This window comes from Ranitomeya imitator, chromosome 3 (assembly GCF_032444005.1).
Source record: "Ranitomeya imitator isolate aRanImi1 chromosome 3, aRanImi1.pri, whole genome shotgun sequence".
NCBI lineage: Eukaryota > Metazoa > Chordata > Amphibia > Anura > Dendrobatidae > Ranitomeya > Ranitomeya imitator.
This window is the reverse complement of record NC_091284.1, coordinates 229544218-229566351: the sequence shown is the minus strand read 5'-3', so window position 1 is coordinate 229566351 and position 22134 is coordinate 229544218. Positions and strand designations below refer to the sequence as shown.

The 22134-nt window shown below is 47.5% G+C and overlaps 1 protein-coding gene across 10 annotated transcripts in view; it reads left to right on the top strand.

The window, feature by feature from the left end:
• The window catches only part of NUCKS1 (nuclear casein kinase and cyclin dependent kinase substrate 1), an 88478-nt gene that overhangs the window by 11147 nt on the left and 55197 nt on the right, over window positions 1–22134 (top strand). For all 10 annotated transcript variants that reach the window (XM_069756242.1, XM_069756240.1, XM_069756235.1 and 7 more), the window contains exons 3-4: window positions 10137–10239; window positions 10507–10577. In XM_069756242.1, the coding sequence (XP_069612343.1) occupies window positions 10137–10239; window positions 10507–10577 (174 nt within the window). The remainder of the gene's footprint in view (window positions 1–10136; window positions 10240–10506; window positions 10578–22134) is intronic.

Genomic DNA, 22134 nt, shown 5'->3' with positions numbered 1-22134 from the left:
ATAGCGTCATTACAAATAGTGATGTATTTCAAGTGTTGATGATTATGGCGATTGTTAGCGACCTGGGTTTCCAAAACACCTCAGCAGTGCCACAGGCTGATTGCCTCCATGCCACGCCGCATTGATGCAGTAATTGATCCAAAAGGAGCCCCGACCAAGTACTGAGTGCATTTACTGAACATACATTTCAGATGTTAACATTTTTTTTTTTTTTCAAGCTGGTGTTAATAAAGTATTTTAATTTACTGAGGTAAAGACTTTTGGGTTTTCTTTTTTTTGAAACATAAATTTTTATTTATTTACAAATTGTGTCGAGCATTACATCTTATTGACATTAAATTCTTAATAATTAACACAACGTTATGGGGATTAGGGAAGGGAAGAGGATAGGGGATATGGTGACATTACAATAACTATCCAATCACATTCTCTATATGCGAATCTGCAAAGTTATTTAAGAACGGTATTTAAACGGAAAGATAACCAATTGTTCCATTTTTTTATGAAATTGAGCTATATTATTAGATGTAGCGATTATTTTTTTTCTGATAGGCAATTTTCGTTGATCAGTGATACGACCTCGGGCAGTGAGGGGCATTTGGAGTTTTTCCAGTAACTAGCAATTTTGATTCTTGTTGCTACAATAATATGTACAATCACTGTACGGCACTCATAAGGAAACGAGTCCAAATCAATAGCGAGTAACGCCTGCTGTGCATTAAGATTCACCGCTATACCACAAATCTGGAACATCAGATGGACTTTTGGGTTTTCATTGGCTTTAAGCCATAATCCTCAACATTAACAGAAATAAACACTTGAAATAATCACTCTATTTGTAATGAGTTTCACTCTTTGTATTGAACTGAATAACTATTTGATATTCTAATTTTGTGAGAAGCACCTGTATAAATTTTGGAGTTTAAAAAAAAATCAATAGAAAGGTATAGAAAATGTAGCATCTGATTAACCTCATTAAATGAAACCTGTCACCAGGTTCTCCCCATATAAAGTATGTCCAGAACCTGTAGGCCCAGAAATATTTGGACAGTAACCAAATCTTTGATTTTGGGCTCTTTATGCCACTTAAAAATGAAACAGATGCAAATGAAGTGTAGTCTCAGGTTTAAAGGGACACTGTCACCTGAATTTGGAGGGAACAATCTTCAGCCATGGAGGCGGGGTTTTTGGGTGTTTGATTCACCCTTCCCTTACCCGCTGGCTGCAATATTGGATTGAAGTTCATTCTCTGTCCTCCATAGGACACGCCTGTGCAAGGCAAGATTGCCTGTATGTAGCAGAGCCGATCGGGTTATGGCAGCTTCTAGTCTCCCATGGAGATTATTGAAGCATGCCAAAAAAATAAAATAAAAAAATAAAAATTTTTTAACCCCTTCCCGACCTGTGACACAGCGTATGCGTCATGAAAGTCGGTGCCAATCCGACCTGTGACGCATATGCTGTGTCACAGAAAGATCGCGTCCCTGCAGATCGGGTGAAAGGGTTAACTCCCATTTCACCCGATCTGCAGGGACAGGGGGAGTGGTAGTTTAGCCCAGGGGGGGTGGCTTCACCCCCTCGTGGCTACGATCGCTCTGATTGGCAGTTTCACTTTCAACAGCCAATCAGAGCGATTTGTAATATTTCACCCATTATAACGGGTGAAATATTACAATCCAGCCATGGCCGATGCTGCAATATCATCGGCCATGGCTGGAAATACTAGTGTGCCCCCACCCCACCGATCGCCCCCCCCAGCCCCCCGATCTGGCCGGTACACTGCTCCGGCTCCCCTCCATCCAGTGCTCCGCTCCCCCCGTGCTCCAATCACCCCCCCCCCCCCCCCCCCGTGCTCCGTTCCACGCCTGCCGCGCTCAGATTTCCCCCACCCCATCATACTTACCGATCCAGCCGGGGTCCCGTCCGTCTTCTCCCTGGGCGCCGCCATCTTCCAAAATGGCGGGCGCATGCGCAGTGCGCCCGCCGAATCTGCCGGCCGGCAGATTCGTTCCAAAGTGCATTTTGATCACTGAGATTATATCTCAGTGATCAAAATGAAAAAAATACATGACCCCCCCCCCCCCCTTTGTCACCCCCATAGGTAGGGACAATAAAAAAATAAAGAAAAATTTTTTTCCCACTAATGTTAGAATAGGGGTAGGGTTAGGGCTAGGGTTTCGGTATGTGCACACGTATTCTGGTCCTCTGCGGATTTTTCCGCTGCGGATTTGATAAATCCGCAGTGCTAAACCGCTGCGGATTTATGGCGGATTTACCGCGTTTTTTTCTGCGCATTTCACTGCGGTTTTACAATTACGATTTTCTATTTGAGCAGTTGTAAAACCGCTGCGGAATCCGCACAAAGTGCATGTGTACAGCGATTTTTGTTTCCCGTAGGTTTACATTGAACTGTAAACTCATGGGAAACTGCTGCGGATCTGCAGCGTTTTCCGCAGCGTGTGCGCATACCTTTAGAATTAGGCTATGTTCACACGGTGCGGATTTGGCTGCGGATTCGCAGCAGTATTCCATCAGGTTTACAGTACCATGTAAACATATGAAAAACTAAATCCGCTGTGCCCATGGTGCAGAAAATACCGCGCGGAAACGCTGCGTTGTATTTTCCGCAGCATGTCAATTCTTTGTGCGGATTCCGCGGCTTTTTACACCTGTTCCTCAATAGGAATCCGCAGGTGAAATCCACACAAAAAACACTGGAAATCTGCGGAAAATCCGCAGGTAAAACGCAGTGCCTTTTACCCGCGGATTTTTCAAAAATGGTGCGGAAATATCTCACACGAATCCGCAACGTGGGCACATAGCCTTAGGGTTGTGATTAGGGTTATGGCTACAGTTGGGATTAGGGTTAGGGGTGTGGGGGGGTTAGTGTTGGAGGTAGAATTGAGGGGTTACCACTGTTTAGGCACATCAGGGGTCTCCAAACGCAACATGGCGCCACCATTGATTCCAGCCAATCTCGTATTCAAAAAGTCAAATGGTGCTCCCTCACTTCCGAGCCCTGAAGTGTGCCCAAACAGTGGTTTACCCCCACATATGGGGTATCAGTGTACTCAGGATAAACTGCGCAACAATTACTGGGGTCCAATTTCTCCTGTTACCCTTGTGAATCTAAAAAAATGCTTGCTAAAACATCATTTTTGAGGAAAGAAAAATGATTTTTTATTTTCACGGCTCTGCGTTGTAAACGTCTGTGAAGCACTTGGGGGTTCAAAGTGCTCACCACACATCTAGATAAGTTCCTTTGGGGGTCTAGTTTCCAAAATGGGGTCACTTGTGGGGGGTTTCTACTGTTAAGCCACATCAGGGGCTCTGCAAACGCAACGTGACGCCCACAGAGCATTCCATCAAAGTCTGCATTTCAAAACGTCACTACTTCACTTCCGAGCCCCGGCATGTGCCCAAACAGTGATTTACCCCCACATATGGGGTATCAGCGTACTCAGGAGAAACTGGACAACAACTTTTGGGGTCAAATTTCTCCTGTTACCCTTGGGAAAATAAAAAATTGCAGGCTAAAAGATAATTTTTGAGAAAATATTTTTTTTTTTTTTTTTTTCATGGCTCTGCGTTATAAACTTCTGTGAAGCACTTGGGGGTTCAAAGTCCTCACCACACATCTAGATTAGTTCCTTTGGGGGTCTAGTTTCTAAAATTGGGTCATTTCTGGGGGATCTCCAATGTTTAGGCACACAGGGGCTCTCCAAACGTGACATGGTGTCCGCTAATGATTGGAGCTAATTTTCCATTTAAAAAGCCAAATGGCATGCCATCCCTTCCGAGCCCTGCCGTGCGCCCAAACAGTGGTTTACCCCCACATATGGGGTATCAGCGTACTCAGGACAAACTGGACAACAATATTTGGGGTCCAATTTCTCCTATTATCCTTGGCAAAATAGGAAATTCCAGGCTAAAAAATCATTTTTGAGGAAAGAAAAATTATTTTTTATTTTCATGGCTCTGCGTTATAAACTTCTGTGAAGCACCTGGGGGTTTAAAGTGCTCAATATGCATCTAGATAAGTTCCTTGGGGCGTCTAGTTTCCAAAATGGGGTCACTTGTGGGGGAGCGCCAATGTTTAGGCACACGGGTGCTCTCCAAACGTGACATGGTGTCCGCTAAAGAGTGGAGCCAATTTTTGATTCAAAAAGTCAAATGGCGCTCCTTCCCTTCCAAGCCCTGCCGTGCGCCCAAACAGTGGTTTACCCCCACATATGAGGTATCAGTGTACTCAGGACAAATTGGACAACAACTTTCGTGGTTCAGTTTCTCCTTTTACCATTGGGAAAATAAAAAAATTGTTGCTAAAAGATAATTTTTGTGACTAAAAAGTTAAATGTTCATTTTTTCCTTCCTTGTTGCTTCTGCTGCTGTGAAGCACCTGAAGGGTTAATAAACTTCTTGAATGTGGTTTTGAGTACCTTGAGGGGTGCAGTTTTTAGAATGGTGTCACTTTTGGGTATTTTCAGCCATATAGACCCCTCAAACTGACTTCAAATGTGAGGTGGTCCATAAAAAAAATGGTTTTGTAAATTTCGTTGTAAAAATGACAAATCGCTGGTCAAATTTTAACCCTTATAACTTCCTAACAAAAAAAAATTTTGTTTCCAAAATTGTGCTGATGTAAAGTAAACATGTGGGAAATGTTATTTATTAACTATTTTGTGTCACATATCTCTCTGGTTTAACAGAATAAAAATTCAAAATGTGAAAATTGCGAAATTTTCAAAATTTTCGCCAAATTTCCGTTTTTATCACAAATAAACGCAGAATTTATTGACCTAAATTTACCACTAACATGAAGCCCAATATGTCACGAAAAAACAATCTCAGAACCGCTAGGATCCGTTGAAGCGTTCCTGAGTTATTACCTCATAAAGGGACACTGGTCAGAATTGCAAAAAACGGCAAGGTCTTTAAGGTCAAAATAGGCTGGGTCATGAAGGGGTTAAACAAATATAAAGGTTCAAATCACCCCCCACATTTTTGCCCCAGAATAAAACGATAAACCTGATTGCTAAATGGCATAGCGAGAAAGTCAACACTAGATTTAGTTTTTTTGGCCGCAACGACATTGCCATAAAATGCAATAACAGGTGATCAAAAGATCGTATCTGCACCAAAATGGTATCGTTAAAAACCTCAGCTCTGCGCCCCAAAAATAAGTACTCACACAGCCCCAGGTAATTAATAATTTTTTTTATTTATATAGCGCCAACATATTCCGCAGCACTTTACATTATAGAGGGGACTTGTACATATAATAGACTTTACAGCATAACGATAAGCACAGATCAAAACAGATACCAATAGGAATGAGGGCCCTGCTCCAAAGCTTACACTAAGGAAAAAGGGGAGACGCGAGAGGTGGATGGTAGCAATCCCCAGATCGCAAAAAATGAAGACACTACGAGTATCAGAACGTGGAGCAATCTTTTTTTTTTTTTTTTTTTTTTTTTTTTTTTTTTTACCGCTTGGATAAAAAAAGAACCTAGACATGTTTGGTGTCTATGATCTCGTAATGACCTGGAGAATCATAATGACTATTTTAGAATTTAGTGAACATGGTAAAAAAAGATTTTTTTTTCTTTTTTTTTTTGCAATTTCACCATACTTGGAATTGTTTCCTAGTACATATGTTAAAACCAATGGTGTTGTTCAAAAGTACAACTCGTCCTGCAACAAACAAGCCCTCACATGGCCATATTGACCAGAAAATAAAAATGTTATACCTCTGGGAAGAAGGGGAGCAAAAAATGAAAATACCGTATATACTCGAGTATAAGCCGAGATTTTCAGCCCAAAATTTTGGGCTGAAAGTGCCCCTCTCAGCTTATACTTGAGTCAAGGTGGGTGGCAGGGTCGGCGGGTGAGGGCGCTGAGGTATACTTACCTAGTCCCAGCGATCCTCGCGCTGTCCCTGCCGTCCCACGGTCTTCTGTGCTGCAGTTCTTCCCCTCTTCAGCGGTCACGTGGGACCTCTCATTACAGAAATGAATAAGCGGCTCCACCTCCCATAGGGGTGGAGCCGCCTATTCATTCCTCTAATCAGCGGTGCCGGAGACCGCTGATAGAGAAAGAAGCTGCGGCACCGAAGACCAGGCAGAGGGACAGCGCGAGGATCGCCAGGACTAGGTAAGTATAGCATATTCACCTGTCCTCGTTCCAGCCGCCGAGCGTCGCTCCATCTTCCCGGCCGGCGCCTCCATCTTCCCGGCATCTGCGCTCTGACTGTTCAGGCAGGGGGCGCGATGACGCATATAGTGTGCGCGGCGCCCTCTGCCTGATCAGTCAGAGCAGAGACGCCGGGAAGATGGAGGCGCCGGAACGAGACGCCGGGAGCTGCAATCAAGGGAGGTGAGTATGTGTTTTTTTTTTTTATTGCAGCAGCAGCGGTGGCAGAGATTTATGTGGAGCATCTATGGGGCACCGTGAACGGTGCAGAGCACCGTATGTGGAGCATCTATGGGGCACAGTGAACTGTGCAGAGCACCATATATGGCACATCTATGGGGCACAGTGAACGGTGCAGAGCACCGTATATGGCACATCTATGGGGCACAGTGAACGGTGCAGAGCACCGTATATGGCACATCTATGGGGCACAGTGAACGGTGCAGAGCACTCTATGGGGCACAGTGAACGGTGCAGAGCACCGTATATGGCACATCTATGGGGCACAGTGAACGGTGCAGAGCACCGTATATGGGGCACAGCTATGGGGCACAATGAACGGTGCAGAGCACCGTATATGGCACATCTATGGGGCACAGTGAACGGTGCAGAGCACCGTATATGGGGCACAGCTATGGGGCACAATGAACGGTGCAGAGCACCGTATATGGCACAGCTATGGGGCACAATGAACGGTGCAGAGCACTGTATATGGGGCACAGCTATGGGGAAATATGAACGGTGCAGAGCACTGTATGGCACAGCTATGGGGAAATAATGATCTATTTTTATTTTTGAAATTCACCGGTAGCTGCTGCATTTCCACCCTAGGCTTATACTCGAGTCAATAAGTTTTCCCAGTTTTTTGTGGCAAAATTAGGGGGGTCGGCTTATACTCGGGTCGGCTTATACTCGAGTATATACGGTACCTCCCGTCAGGAAATGGTTATAGCAGCTATTCATTACTCACATTAAAACCAAAAACACATGGGCCACCTGCATAGCGAACAAGTCTGTAGGAACCTGTTCACACCACCAAAGAACTTGAAAACACAAAAGCGCACAGAGGTAAAAAAATACTGTTGTAAAAAAGTCAGGCTATGTTCACACATGCGGAACTGCGGCGATTTTGCAGCTGTGGGTCCGCAGCAGTTTCCATAGCGTTTACAGTAACCTGTAAACCCTATGGAAACAGCAAACTGCTGTGCACATGCTGCTGGAAAAACCGCGCGGGAACGCAGCGGTTTACAACCCGCAGCGGTTTACAACCCGCAGCATGTCACTTCTTTGTGGAGAATCGCAGGGATTCTGCACCCATAGAAATGCATTGATCCGCTTACGGATGCGGGAAGTAAGTGGCTAATGTGCGGGTGGTACCCGGGGTGGAGGAGAGGAGACTCTCCTCCAGGCCCCGGGAACCATATTTGAGTAAAAAAAAAAAAGAATTAAAATAAAAAATCATGATATACGGTACTCACCTCTGAAGTCTCAGCGCTGCACGCCGCCATCCGGTCTCAGGTTTGCTATGCGACCAGGACCTGCGGTGACGTCGCGGTCACATGACCGTGACGTCACAAAGGTCCTTCTCGCACAGCATCTTTGGAACCGGACCGCCACCTGCAGCGCCGAGGAGATCGGGACGCCAGAGGGTGAGTATATCATTATTTTATTATTTTTAACATTACTATTGATGCTGCATATGCGGCATCAATAGTAGGAGTAAATCCCGCAGCGGAACCCGCAGGACAAACCGCGATAAATCTGCAGAGATAACCGCAGCGGGTTTGCCCTGCAGATTTATCAAATCCGCTGCGGGAGAACCCGCAGGGACAGGACGCTATTAGCCTAAATAAGCAAGTGCTAGTCAAAAAAATGAAAAAATACAGGGTATTTAGTTAATATGGTTTTTTTTTTTTGCAAAAAAGTATGTTAAGCTGCTCCACCAATCGCCAAGGTATACCCATAATAGAGCAGTCCTGTCTAGTGCATATAATCCCTATCTGATGTATTTAAAAACCTGATCATCTGTACAGTACCTGTATGAACAGAGCTCAGAGAGAAAATATCCACGTTGAACATGCGAGATGGAACAGCTATAATGCAAATGACCCACAAAGGAGTGGTGAACTCCCCAGTCTTGAAGAAACAAGAGAACAATTATAAAACCAAAAACACATGGGCCACCTGCATTGTAGCTGTTCCATCTCGCATGTTCAACGTGGATATTTTCTCTCTGAGCCCTGTTCATACAGGAACTTATGCGAGTCATAAGTTATTGCAAAAGTACCTGGCAGGGGGAGGACTGGGGGATTTTGATGATTTGCCCCTAGCAGTTCACCCCCGGGTACATTTACTTCACCTGTGGGAAGTTATACCATCCAGCTGCCATACCATCACCCCAGAGGACCCATTTAAGCAGCGTTGATCCCTACTGACCGAATACCACAAGTGGCATCACGAACACAAACTTTATTCACCAAACCCTTAAAAGAATTCTCCCTTTTGAGTGTCCAGGGCCACGGACCGGGTCGCAGCCACCGTGACGACCCTGTACAGAGTACCTCACTGCCCTGGCGGGCGGCTCAACTTGGCGTCACGAACAGGATGTACCCGGGGTTGATCTGCTGGGGGCAAAACATCCTATAACCGAGGACTGGAAAATCTAGGCAGGAGTTAGAGGAATAATTTATGCATGGAAAAGAGACTTCCTGTTTCTAAATAAAGCAAAGAGAAGAGTTAAGGCTGTGTGCACATGATGCAGATTTGGCGCAGAATGTTCTGCATAAAATCTGCACTAAATCTGCATCTCCTGGCAGAATCCGCAGGTGCCTTTTTATGCCGTTTTTTATGCATGTTTTTTTTTCTATTATGGGAGGGGGGCAGAAACGCTGCAGAACTGCACAAAAGTGACATGCACTTCTTTGAAATCTGCAGCGTTTCTGCGCAGATTTTTCTGCACCATGTGCACAGCTTTTTTTTTTTCACATTGATTTACATTGTACTGTAAATCACAGTGCAGTTCTGCAGCGTTTCTGCTGCAGAAAAATCTGCTGCAGTTCTGCACTAAATCTGCATCGTGTGCACATACCCTAACTGCGCAGACTAATTTTTGTATAAAATACACACAATATTTTAATATCTTCTGTCAGGTCTGTTTTCCATTTTCTTAATCTTCAAACTGGCTGCTGCAATATCTGAGAATTTTGAACAATATTTCCCCTGCCCTTTATACTGGAGTGGGATTGACCAGTCATGATTTTTTACAATGTTATTCTCATTCAGCGGCAGGAGGTGGTGTGATTCCGACTTGCAACAGTTCACTAGGCTGTTGTGGTGACCATTTTGAGGATTAAAAAAAGTAAAGTACTGACCTGATAAACTGATCAATTGGCATCAGAAGGGGGTGGGGGTATGAGTTATGGTGGTTATACTTTAGAAATGTATTGTTACATTTTATCTGTGGTGGAGAATTGCCCTGAACATTTATTATATTTCTGTGATAAACCAGTAATTCTACAGTTTCTCTTATAACACTACCGACACTTCAAATGCAACACCCATCCAACAGTCATGAGGGAGAGAATAATAATCTTTATTTTTATATAGCGCTAACATATTCTGCAGCGCTTTACTGTTTTGCACACATTATCATCACTGTCCCCAATGGGGCTCACAATCTAAATTCCCTATCAGTATGTCTTTGGAATGTGTGAGGAAACCGGAGTACCTGGAGGAAACCCAACTAAACACGGAGAGAACATACAAACTCTTTGCAGATGTTGTCCTGGATGGGATTAGAACCCATGACCCCAGCGCTGCAAGGCTGCAGTGCTAACCACTGCGCCACCGTGCTTTGCAGTGATTTTTTTTTCCTCCTAGTTTTGTTTGTATATGCTTTAATCCTTTTCCAAACTTGGGAAAACAAATTTTGTGTTATTTAATAGATGAGGAATATGGAAGAGAATCGGCTCCTCCTGCAAAGAAATCTCGGTCATCTCCTAGAGAGGTGAAGGGGAAGAAGCCTGCCAAAAACTCACAGGATGATAGGTAAATGTGCACATTTATTAGTAAGAATGTCCCTAAATAACAAATCTAAAGCAAGTGGTTTTTATATGTGCATTAGTGCTTGGAATCTTCTATATTGTAAACTATATAAATGTTTTTGCTGCCCTTCAATAAGATGCCTCTAACTGTACATATCCTAGTCCCAATAAACTGTATTAACTGGTTAAAGCACAACTCCAGCGTGTTTTTTTTTTTTTTTTCTTGTTTAAGTTAAGATTAAAAAAAAAAAATGATTCTCATTCTAAACAGTGAAGAATCTGATGAAAAAGAGGTGAAGGTGAAGGTCAAGAAAACAAAAAAAGATGAGGCCGACTCTGCAGGTAATTTCTTTCTTTAATTTCTGATGCAAGGAAAATAAAAATGTTTCATATTGATCACTGAACTAAAGATGCACTGGACTAATCACTGTAAGGCTGTGTGCACACGTTGCGTTTTTCTTTATCGCTTCATTGGGGGACACAGGTAACCATGGGTGTATGCTGCTTTCGCTAGGAGGCTGACACTATGCAAAAAAAGGAAAATAGCTCATCCTCTGCAGTATACACCCACCGACAGGCAGGAAGTACCTCAGTTTGTGCTTAGTGTCTGTAGGAGGCGGACCTGGAACTTCAGATCCGCTGCTAACCTTGATTCCTTTACAGGTTTTGTTGTTTTTATTAACGTTTTGGCTTTCTTTTTCAGATCACAGCATTCAGGGATTCAGGGTGCAATCTTCCACCCTGCCTCCCCAGGAGGGCGGCTGAGCAAGCAGTGTGGTGTCGTCTGCATCGCAGCTCTCAGACCGCCGGCAGGACATTATCCCCTGTCACCCTCCCAGGTGCTCCAGGGTCTTTATGGTGGCGGTCCTTGCCAAACAGTCCCCCTCACCCCTCTCCTCGGAGAGGGATGAGAGGAAGACGGTGGTCACCAGCGGTGACCCTCCCCCTCGTCTTTGGGGTCGAGGCCGTCTTCTGGACGAAGGATTCCGTATCCAGCGACCCCTCTCTCATTGGGCCCCTGGACGATCCTCTCTCCCCACTCTGCCTGTGGAACCGGACATACAGATACCAGCTCCACCGCAGCAGTATCTCCTCTCCCACTGACTAGATGTACAGCAAGAATCCCAGCCGTTTTACTTTCACCGCTCACCACTGCTGCCGGCCACGCCCTCCTCGGGCACGCTTTTTCAGCGCTCTTTTCCTCCCCCACTCAGGAGGGCTCTTACATCTCGGGCATGCCCTTCCCTTTCGGTGCAGCCCTATCAGGAGCCTTGGCTTATTAAGTCACTAAACGGCCATCTTTTCCTCAGCTAATGCTTCAATGCCCTCTGCATTAAGCGCGCGTATTTATGGCGCACTTTTCTCCCTATCAAGGGGCCTTCCCCCCCAAACCCCCCACCCCCCCACTTCCCCTACCCAGTGCACTCCTCTGGCGGCACAGTCAAGGGAAGGGCCCCTACTCCCACCAGACTCAGACTAGGACCTTCGTTTACCGGCCCTACCACTGCGGGTGCCGAGACTGCACATAATTCCATGTCCTTTGCTAATTTAGTCCCCAACTTTGGGGCCCCCACTTCCTGACACTGTCAGAAGTGGCCAATTTTCATACCGGACTAGGACCTTCTTTAATGCCAATTTCCTTTCCTGTCATTGTCAGTGCGGAGGCTTCGCATAATTATATGTACCCGTTAATTTAGCGGCGTCGGGACCTTCCCCCCCCCCCCCCCCGACTGTGTAGCCGCGGTCGCCTTCTGCTTAGCCACGCCCTCTTACGGGACTCTGCTCATTAGGGTACGCTGAGGCCCCTTCTCCTGGCCTAATGAGTTTTTTTTTCTCTGTCCCTCTCTCCCGATACACGCTCCCCACCCCCCCCACTCCCCCGCCCCCCCCATTGGGGGGACATAGTGTATCTCTTCCTGCAGGTTGAGTGAAGATTCGAAGCTGTATGAAGAATCGTGCAGCCACCATCGCCTTCCGAAGGGCACAAAAGGGTGTCCGTCATTAACCTACTGGTTCTGGGGACACTGCAGCCTGAACATTGATAGCCGTCTCTGTTATCAGGTAGGACCAGCTCAGACTGGTTATTTTCTCTCTTCACAAGGGCTCCGCTCTCCCAGCTGTAGCCCTAGCCTACTACTTATGCCCAATCCTGTCCCTATAATCCGCGATGCTCGTGCGATCCGTATAAAAGCAGTGGCATTCAGATAAACCCTCTAACTCCCAGGATGAGAGCACTCCCCTCCTTCCAGAGTGGGCTGTTGCCGGGTCACAGTCTGTCTCAGATCTGACCAAACTCTCAGTCCCTGGTCCAGGTCCTGGAGCGTCCTTCACGTTTGTCTTCTGCCACCAGTGCTCCTAACACCTCTCACGGTGATTCGCACGCACCTGACCATGACCTTCACAGGGACAGATCGCGTACAAAGCAAAAGAAGCGACTGATCCCTCTTTTTCCTGGACGCATTCCTCATCCCATTCCTCATCCCATGCCCCTCCTCGGAGGTGGTTTTTGGGTCGGATATGGATTCCCAGTCTGAGTCCCATACGGACCAGACCTGAACGATGCAAGATATGCTCATTAACCTCATCTTGGCAAAATACCAAATTTCTGAACCTACGGGAGGATGAGGCTCCTGCTCACGAGCACTCCGTTACTTTCAAATGGGTAAAAAATGTTTTTTCCCAGAATTTTCCCTGATCACAGGGAACTTGTCATGACTATGTCTAAACACTGGAAACACTCTTAAAAGCGCCTCCCAGGCAGGAGGAAGCTTCTCATCCTCTACCCCTTTAGACCAGGCCTTCTTGATAAATGGGCAGAATCCCTAAGGTGGATCCGCCTGCTTCTTGCCTGTCTTCCTAGATAGCCTTGTCTCTACTATCAGTGCATCCCTTAAGGATTCTACAGATTGAATCCTTGGTTAAGTCTGCCTTGGAGGCAGCTGGCGCTTCCCTCTCTCTGTCCCACGTTTGCCTACACCTGTGTGTTAAATTCTATGTCTGTCGGGGCAAGAATACTTCGTCAAGGTATTCTAGCGGCCGTTCCTCCAGATGGGAGGCCAGATCTGACTGATCAGATTGCCCATGCCGGCAAATATCTCGTGTCTACTCTCCTTTTTACGCTGCTGGTTGTTCAGTCATGACTACCGGCAGCATTGTTGCCATACGTCACATTCTCTGGCCTCACTGGTTTTGCCTTCCAAGTCTCTAGATCTTTTGGATTCAAGCCAATCCATGTCTTTACCTTCCATTCACAGAAGTGATCGTACCAGTCTCCAGGAACGTACTGTTCTCGGGATTCTATTTTATTCTTTCTTAGTCACGAAGAAAGGCGGCACGCTCCTCTGTTTTTAGTCCTCAAGCGGTTTACCGGTCACGTTCGGTCCTGTCTTGTCAGGACGATGTAACTAAGTTCGGTAATCACTTTCATGGACTCGGGAGAATTTTCCTCACATTCTTGTTTGTATTTAGCTTCAGAGGCTCAATATATTGTGCGATCCAGGAGGGTCCTTATCAGTTCACGGCCCTCCCCTTCATCCTAGCCTCTGCTCCCAGACTATTTACGTCATGGCAGCGGTCAGGTCATTCTTCTATCCAAGGGATTTTTTTTTTTCATATTTTCCTACCTAAATGATCTTCTGATCAATGAGCAGTCTCTCTGAGACTGCAACAAGAGTCCTCAGTTTACTCTACATATCCGGGTCCATCTCAGCTAGATTATAAATAGAGAAAAGTCCTCCCTCACCTTTGCTCAGTACTTGGTCTAGGTATGGGTTCAACATGACCCAAGCCCGTCTCTTCCTTCCAAGGAAGGTTTTTCATCCTTCTGCCAGGTGTTTCTGTACTCTAAAGCGATCAGCTTCTCTTCTCCTATGTCCTGCATAGGAGTTCTAGGGGAAATAGATTGTCGCCTCGGAAACCGTTCCTTTTGCCCAGTTCCATGCCCGCCCCCTTCAGCGGGCTCTCTGGTTGTCTCCACAGACAATCCTGTGCTTCTTCCTCTGTGAGGCAGTCCCTCATCTGGTGACACTGTCGGCATCAGTCCTATAAAGGAAGTTTCTCTTTCCTCTCTAGTGGCATATTTCACCAATAACGCCAGTCTCATCTTTTGCGGAGCCGTTTTTTCTTCGTCACAGTGCAGGGCCACTGGAACGCCCAAGAGACAATGCCACGGCCGAGGTTTACATAAACCGTTAAGACGGTACTCGCATCAAACAAGTAAAGTCAGAGTCAACAAGGATTCTGCGAGAGCCACAGCTTAATGTTTCCGCCAAATCAGCCGTGCACATTCCGAGGGTAGGAAACCGGGCAATCGATTTTCTGAGCCATCTGGGTCTCGCTTCGGGCAGCCAATGGCTCAGCCCCGCTGTCTTCATCCATATATGCTGAAATGGAGCTCTCCAGACGTTGTCCTCGTGGCGTCTTGGATAAACCATAAGGTTCCTTGGTTCGTAGCCAGATCCCAGGACCTGCTAGCCACCTGTTGCTATGCTCTAGTAATATCGTGGTCACAATTCCATCTGCTCTCTTTTTCCGTCTCTCCCCTCGGCCCGAGAGTGGTAAAAAGGATAAAGGAAGAAGGGATCCCTATATTTCAGTTATCTTCGGTTTGGCCAAGAATGGCTCGGTGAATATGTTCATAGATGCCTCTTGGAAGCTTCCAGGCTGTCCAGATCCTCTCTCTCAAGGTTCCCTCTTCCACCAGAGTTCATAGTCTCTGTCTTTAACAGCATGGCCTTTGAGGCCATAATCCTGGGGTGGCTTTTTTTTTTTTTTCCCACGTCTGGTCATTCAGACCATGATTTGGACCGGGAAACCAGCATCCTTGCATATCTACTACAAATATTGAAAGGCCTTCTTTTTGGTGGAGTATGGACAAGGGTCTTGTCCCTATGTCCATTTTCCTTTCATTCTTGGTTTTCTTCAAGGAGTCGCCCACCTGGCTCATCCTTATTGTCCTCCGATAAATCCATGGGATTTTAATCTGGTCTTGGGCGTGCCGCAGCGCGCTCCTGTTTTAGCCCATTCAACACATGACATTTCTCTTTGTTCAATTATGTTCATCAGGAGAGTTTCCAAGTTAGTGGCATTGTCCTGCCGTTCCCTGCTCCTGATCCTATGTCAGGACAAGGTGGTTCTCGGGCCTGGCCCTTCCTTTCTTCCCGAGGTGGTCTTTTCCTTTCTCATTAAACAAGTCATTGTCCTTCCTTCTGTGTCTCTCCAGTCCATCCCCTGGAGAAGTCCCTCTACAAGCTGGATTCCGTCACAGCTATCCGAGTCTACCTTTCAAGGACTGCTCCCTTTCGTCAATCTGATTCCCTGCTCATCACCTCTGAAGGTTGTTTAAAGGGCTCCTGGCTTCTAGTTTCTCTATTGCCGTGAGGCAGTCCGCTTCCAGGACAAACTGACTCTTCCGACAGTGCAGTCTCCTCTGGGGCTGAAGGCTCACTCCGCCCTGCGGTGGGGGCCTCCTAGGCTGTTCGTTACCAGGATTTGGCTTTCCAGACTGTAAAGGTACCTTCACACATAACAATATCGTTGCAACGTCACGCTTTTTGTGACGTAGCAACGATCTCGCTAACGATATCTTTGTGTGACAGCGACCAACGATCAGGCCCCTGCTGGGAGATCGTTGGTCGCTGATCACCCACTGTCATTGCTAGATCGGCGTGTGTGACGCCGATCTAGCGATGTGTTCACCTGTAACCAGGGTAAACATCGGGTTACCAAGTGCAGGGCTGCACTTAGTAACCCGATATTTACCCTGGTTACCATTGTAAAAGTAAAAAGCCCCCAAAAAACTACACTCACATTCCGATGTGTCACGTCCCTCGCCGTCAGCTTCCCTGCAGTCAGCGCCGGCCGGTTATAAAGCAGAGCACAGCGGTGACGTAACGGCTCTGCTTTACGGCCGGCGCTCACACAGTGCAGGGAAGCTGACGCTGGGGGACGTGACAGACATCGGAATGCGAGTATGTAGTGTTTTTTTTTTTTTTTTTTTTACAATGGTAACCAGGGTAAATATCAGGTTACTAAGCGCGGCCCTGCACTTAGTAACCCGATGTTTACCCTGGTTACCCGTATACTTCGGCGTCGTTAAAGACAGTTTCAACGATGCCGAAGTTGTTCCCCTGATCGTTGGTCGCTGGAGAGAGCTGTCTGTGTGACAGCTCCCCAGCGACCACACAACGACTTACCAACGATCACAGCCAGGTCGTATCGTTGGTAAATCGTTTAGTGTAACGGTACCTTAAGGCCGCAACCTGGTCATCTTTACCCTCTTTTGTTAGTCTTTACAGGGTTCATACCATGCCTCGTTTAATGCAGGCCTGGGAAGGAAGGTGCTGCAGGTGGCGGTTTTGCACCGACCGACCTGAGCCCATTATTCCTTGAATCTTCCTGTTTCCCACCTTTGGGACTGCTTTGGGATGTCCCATGGTTACCTGTGTCCCCCAATGAAGCGATAAAGAAAGAGGGATTTTTGGTACTCACCGTAAAATATCTTTCTTGGAGCCTTCATTGGGGGACACAGCACCCTCCCTAACTGTTTGTATCATTAATGTGCCTTCATTGTTGCATTGGCACATATGTGGTACCATTATTTGGTCTATGTGCCTCCATTGTTGTATTGGTACATATGTTGAGTTTTGGTTGCTTCTCCTACTGCTTTTACACTAACTGAGGTACTTCCTGACTGTCGGTGGGTGTATACTGCAGAGGAGGAGCTATTTTCCTTTTTTTGCATAGTGTCAGCCTCCTAGCGACAGCAGCATACACCCATGGTTACCTGTGTCCCCCAATGAAGGCTCCAAGAAAGAGATTTTACGGTGAGTACCAAAAATCCCTCTTTTTTTCGCTATAAAAACCCATAAATGCATACATGTGCATCATATAATTTAGAATGCATTCTGCAATTTTTGTGCACATGATGCGTTTTTTTTTCCTGCGAAAAAACGCATCGCGGTAAACTCATTATGTTCATTATTTTGGCGGGTTTTTTTCACATTTTTCCCGCTATATAATGCATTAAGAAAGCTCCAAAAAATAACTCATGCGGATCTCTTGCAGAAAATGTCCGGTTTTCTTCAGGAATTTTCAGCAAGAAATTCTTACGTGTGCACACTCTCAGGGTATGTGCACACGTGTTTTGGTGCATTTTTTTCCCCAGTGTTTTTATGCTAACTTGGCTGCGTTTTGCAGTACCATCTATGTCTGAGATTTCAGAAATCTCATGCACACAGTTTTTTCTCTATCGCCTCATTGGGGGACACAGGAAACCATGGGTGTATGCTGCTGCCACTAGGAGGCTGACACTATGCAAATAAAAAAGTTAGCTCCTCCTCTGCAGTGTACACCCTACCGACAGGAAGTAGGATATTCAGTTTAGCTTAGTGTCAGTAGGAGGTGGACACGGGTCTTTCATTAGACCCTTATCTACCTCAATGTGCGTCGTTTTCTTTCAGGTTTTCCGGAAGGGATACAGGGTGAACAGTCACACCTGTAGTCCCACAAAGCGGACTATGAGTACGGCGTGTACTGCCACCCCGTATCCTCATAGATCCCTCTCCAGGACCAAGAGCCTAGCACACAAGCGTGCTCAGAAGTCCGGTCCTGGCTCCGTCCCCCACCCACTCGCCCACCAGAGCCTGTCGGTTGGAGGTGACGAGGACGTCCACCATCGGCTCCATGGACGTCTCATTCCCCTCAGGTTAGTAACTGCGTGGGATGTTTAGGTGAGTATTTTCCCCTCCCATTCCCAGATCACTCGCAGTGTGGGGGAGAAGATGTCCCTTTGGAAATGCACGATTTTTACCTTTATTTTTATGAGGGGTCCCAGTGCCAGCCACACGGGCAGAATCTCTTCGCACGGCGGCCTTTCAGGCCACGCTCCCTCCTAGCTGCAGAAGGCTAGGGATGCTGGATCTGTCTCCTCCTTCGGCGGCCGCAGTGCTCTCCCTGCAGCCGCACTGCTCGGCAGCCGCGAGGTCTTCTCATACGGCGCGACAGCCTGACAGGCTGCCGCGCCACTTCCCCTGCGCCCACACCACTCGGCGGCTGCAGTGCGTCCTGTGTCTGCGCGGCGGCCTTGGCAGGCTGCCGCGCTGCTTAGTCCCTGCGGCTCACTGCTCCGGCGCCGCGGTTCTCTTTTCCGGCGGCGCCGGCCCCTAATTTAGGTCCCGGCTTCGGCCGGGGCCTACATCCGGTGCCGCGACTCTGCCACTTCCGGTTTGTTCGGGCGGGCTTTTCTCCCGCCCGACAACCTTCTCCCCGCATTCTCCGCCCACCGGCGCCATCTTGGTGCTCCCACTACAGGCGGTTTGCTCTGTCCCCATTTCTATACAGAGCGGCTAGCTCCGCCCACTACTCCCAGCCGCCCCATTCGGCCAGGGATCACAGCTATTGTGCTGGGGAGCGTTCTCCTCCGGACCCGGTGGCTGTTCGCGCCAAGGCCCCCCCCCTCCTCCCCCTTTTGATCTACGTGCTGGTCCTTTCCAACCAGTGTGTTCTGCACCGGCCGGGTTCCCCGCCTCCATCTTCATGCTGGTGCCCTGGACCTGTGTCCTAATACTTGTCACAGTTAACAACCTTGGAGCAGACTACAGGATACTACACCTGCTGTGAGTAGCGCTGCTTAGCTGTTTGGCCCTCCTCTCTGCATCTCTCCTGTTCCCCTAACCTTCTGGCATTCCTTAGTAGGTATGCTTACCATGCCTAATCCTATAGGAGGGTGTTCTCCTCCTCCTTTCATGCAAGCCGGTCACTGGTGTAATTATATTCTATAACCGTGCAGACCCGTGCAGCCACTGGCGTAATGCAGTCACTGGTGTAATATGTAATAGTACTCTAAAGCAGTCAATGGTATATCAGTACTCTAGACCCATGCAGTCACCGGCGTAATGTGTAATAGTCCTCTGGAGCCGCGCAATCATTGGCGTAGTAGCTCTCTAGAGCCGTCACTGGCATAGTAGTACTAAAGCCGTGCAGTCTCTGGTGTAATAAGTGCCCTAGAGCCGTGCAGTTACCAGCGGGGTTTGGTAGTATGCCCCACGCTGCCGTCATCTGTGCCACGGTCCGCCCCTCACCCTCCACAGGGAGATGGACCATTATAAAGCCTGCCATATGGCGTTCTCTTCATAGAGGTTTCAGTTGCACATTTCTCCTTGGAGTCTCTGCTGTTGTGATTTCTGCTATTGCGGACCTGTGCCTTGATTTTCAACGGTGGGAGCCTCAGCTATTTCTCTACACACAGCGATGCTAGAGCCCTGGCATATCAAACGCTTCCATTTCTCCTGCTCACAGGCACCCGCCCTCCATCTTCCTGCAGCCCCCTCCGGATGCAACCATTACACTGCTCTAAGCAGAGAGAGGAGCTGCTCCTACCCACTGCACGACTGCAGTGTTCAGACCTGACTTCCAGCTGGTTAAGAGTCCGTATTTCCCAGCAACGTCTGCTGTGGCTCAGTGGATAAAGAATCTGACCACAGATCGCAGGCGCAAAGGTTTGAACTCAGGTGCACAACAGAGAGTAGTGTTTTGGCTCTCTGTTGACAAGCCTACTATTCTACCTTCAGGAGAATGAGCATGGCAGGACATACTTCAAGACAGACTCCGTGCTGCGGCTTACTACACGGAAGCTGTTATTCTGCATAAGGCCGTCAGGTATCATGACCTAGACCGCAACACAGAATCAACTCTCGCCTATACCCTTCTCCAGGGTTCTCCCGTACTCTATCTGCCATAGTCGCAGGATACCAGGAGCCGATCGCAGCAGTACTTCCTCTGCCATAGTCGCAGGATACTGAGCCAATCGCAGCAGTACTCTATCTGCCATAGTCGCAGAATACCGAGAGCCGATCGCAGCCGTACGCTATCTGCCATAGTCGCAGGATACCGGGAGCCGATCGCAGCAGTACTTTATCCGCCATCCAGGTTTCACACGCACCACCTTCCAGGTAGAGTATGTTATTTGAAACGGATCAGTCGTGTCTTGGATTAACCACCGCAGTGGTTCCGGCGTTCTGTACTGTATTCAGGTAAGTCAGGTGCACTCCCCTACTCCTCCCGTCGATTGCAGCAGTGCTATCCGCTATCCAGGTTTTAGATGTCATCTTCCAGACACATTGTCAATACCTGCCGTCGTCCCAGTGGATTAGACGTGCCCGAGATCGATTGCTGCATTGGTCCTGCTCTTTTGATCTAGAGTCAGGTATGTCAGAAACGCCCTCTATCACTCTCTTAAGGGTCTTTTGCAGCATCTGCCTAGGCTCCCCTTTAGTCACCACTCAGAGAGAGGTGCCCGGTATTTATCACTTCTGGTTGGGTGCCGCCGCAGTTACAATCCGCATTCAGGTGAGTCAGAGGCGCAACTTTTATCGTGTGCTTCACGTTCAATAACGTCTGTGGTCTATTAGCAGCTAAACAGAACATCTACCACGTACCTCAAGGCGGATCTCGGTGCCACAGGATGGACCTCAGTGGCAGCATAAGTGGCCAGTCCACTTTCAGGTAGGTCGGACTCGCCGGTGTCGGGTACCGACTGGTTGCAGTTTTTCTTCAGCCACGCACTGGGCCTTAATTGCGTGTTGCTCCCCAGGGACCTTTTCTCTCCATTCGGTTATTCGGGCCTACCACCAACTATCCAGTAGGTCAGTTTACAGTGCTGTCCTAGATCTATCTGCACTATCCAGTGCGTTACTCCTATCATATAGGATTTACAGTATTATACGTTCTGGATGTCTTTTATGGAGTCAGAGCCCATATAATACCTTGACCCAGGATTGTTAACGGCACTATCCTAGGGGCCTTTGAACTACCTCAATACAGAGCTTCCTATTTATGTGTCTGTACTTAACTCTTTTTTCTTACAGACACTGGATTCAACCCCGAGCAGCTCCAGGATTTTATTTCCGACTGTGGCAGGAACAGGTTCTTCCACCTCGGATAGGAATTGGATCTTACTCCATGCAAGCATCGTCCAGTGTACAAGTCTGCTATACGCCTGGATCCAATGATGGGTTTTTGTGATAATACGTGCCTTCCTTCAGCAGGATTCGTATCCCTTTCACTGTTCTCCTCGTTTGTGTGTATCTTATACTTACGTAAGTAGATCCACACACTTCCATCCTCTCCCCGTTCCAGAGGGTCCGGGACGGATAGGGTCACTCATGTCGTCGTAGGTAAGGATCTTCCTTTTGGCAGTCAAGTTTTGTTTTGTTTTTTTTTCTGGGGCCTATGTACTCCTTCTAGGGCCAACCTGCCATGGAATTGACATACTCCAGGTTTTCCATGGACTCTCCTCCCTTGACTGCTCATGTCCGATTGTGCCTATCAATGCCCATCTTGTCATGCTTTCTAGCAGGTTCCCAGTACCCTACTCTCAAGTCTTTTCTTGTCATTTCAATGTAATGGTCTTTTCTGGGTTTTCTCTTGGAATCCTTAGTTCAACAGTTCCAAAGAGGGAAGCGTCTCGGTTTTCCTATATTCCCTCTCTCCTGAACTTACTGCGAACTGGACCTCTTCTCCGTCTCTGGACCTTTCAGTTTCCAGCTTTTCCACCGATACAGTCCTCCTCTCCAACAGAGAACATCCCTCAAGGATACCAACGACGGACTAATAGTCCATGGCAAGGTCGACCATTGAAGTGTCCGCCGCTACATTGTACCCTACCTTTGTCTCCACCTAGACAGCAAGGTTTATAGATGCATGGGCTAAGCTGCTCCATCAGGGCACCCTTCATGGAGTCCGATCGGAGAAAATCGCTGTCCTTGTGGACTAATTTATTCCTGCAGGAAGTACATGGTATCCGTCCCCGCGGATGCAGGTGCTGCTTGGACCTCTAGCTATAGGGTGCCCTTCCGAAGGATCTTTTTGCTTAAGGCGTGACAGGACTTATCCTCTAGGA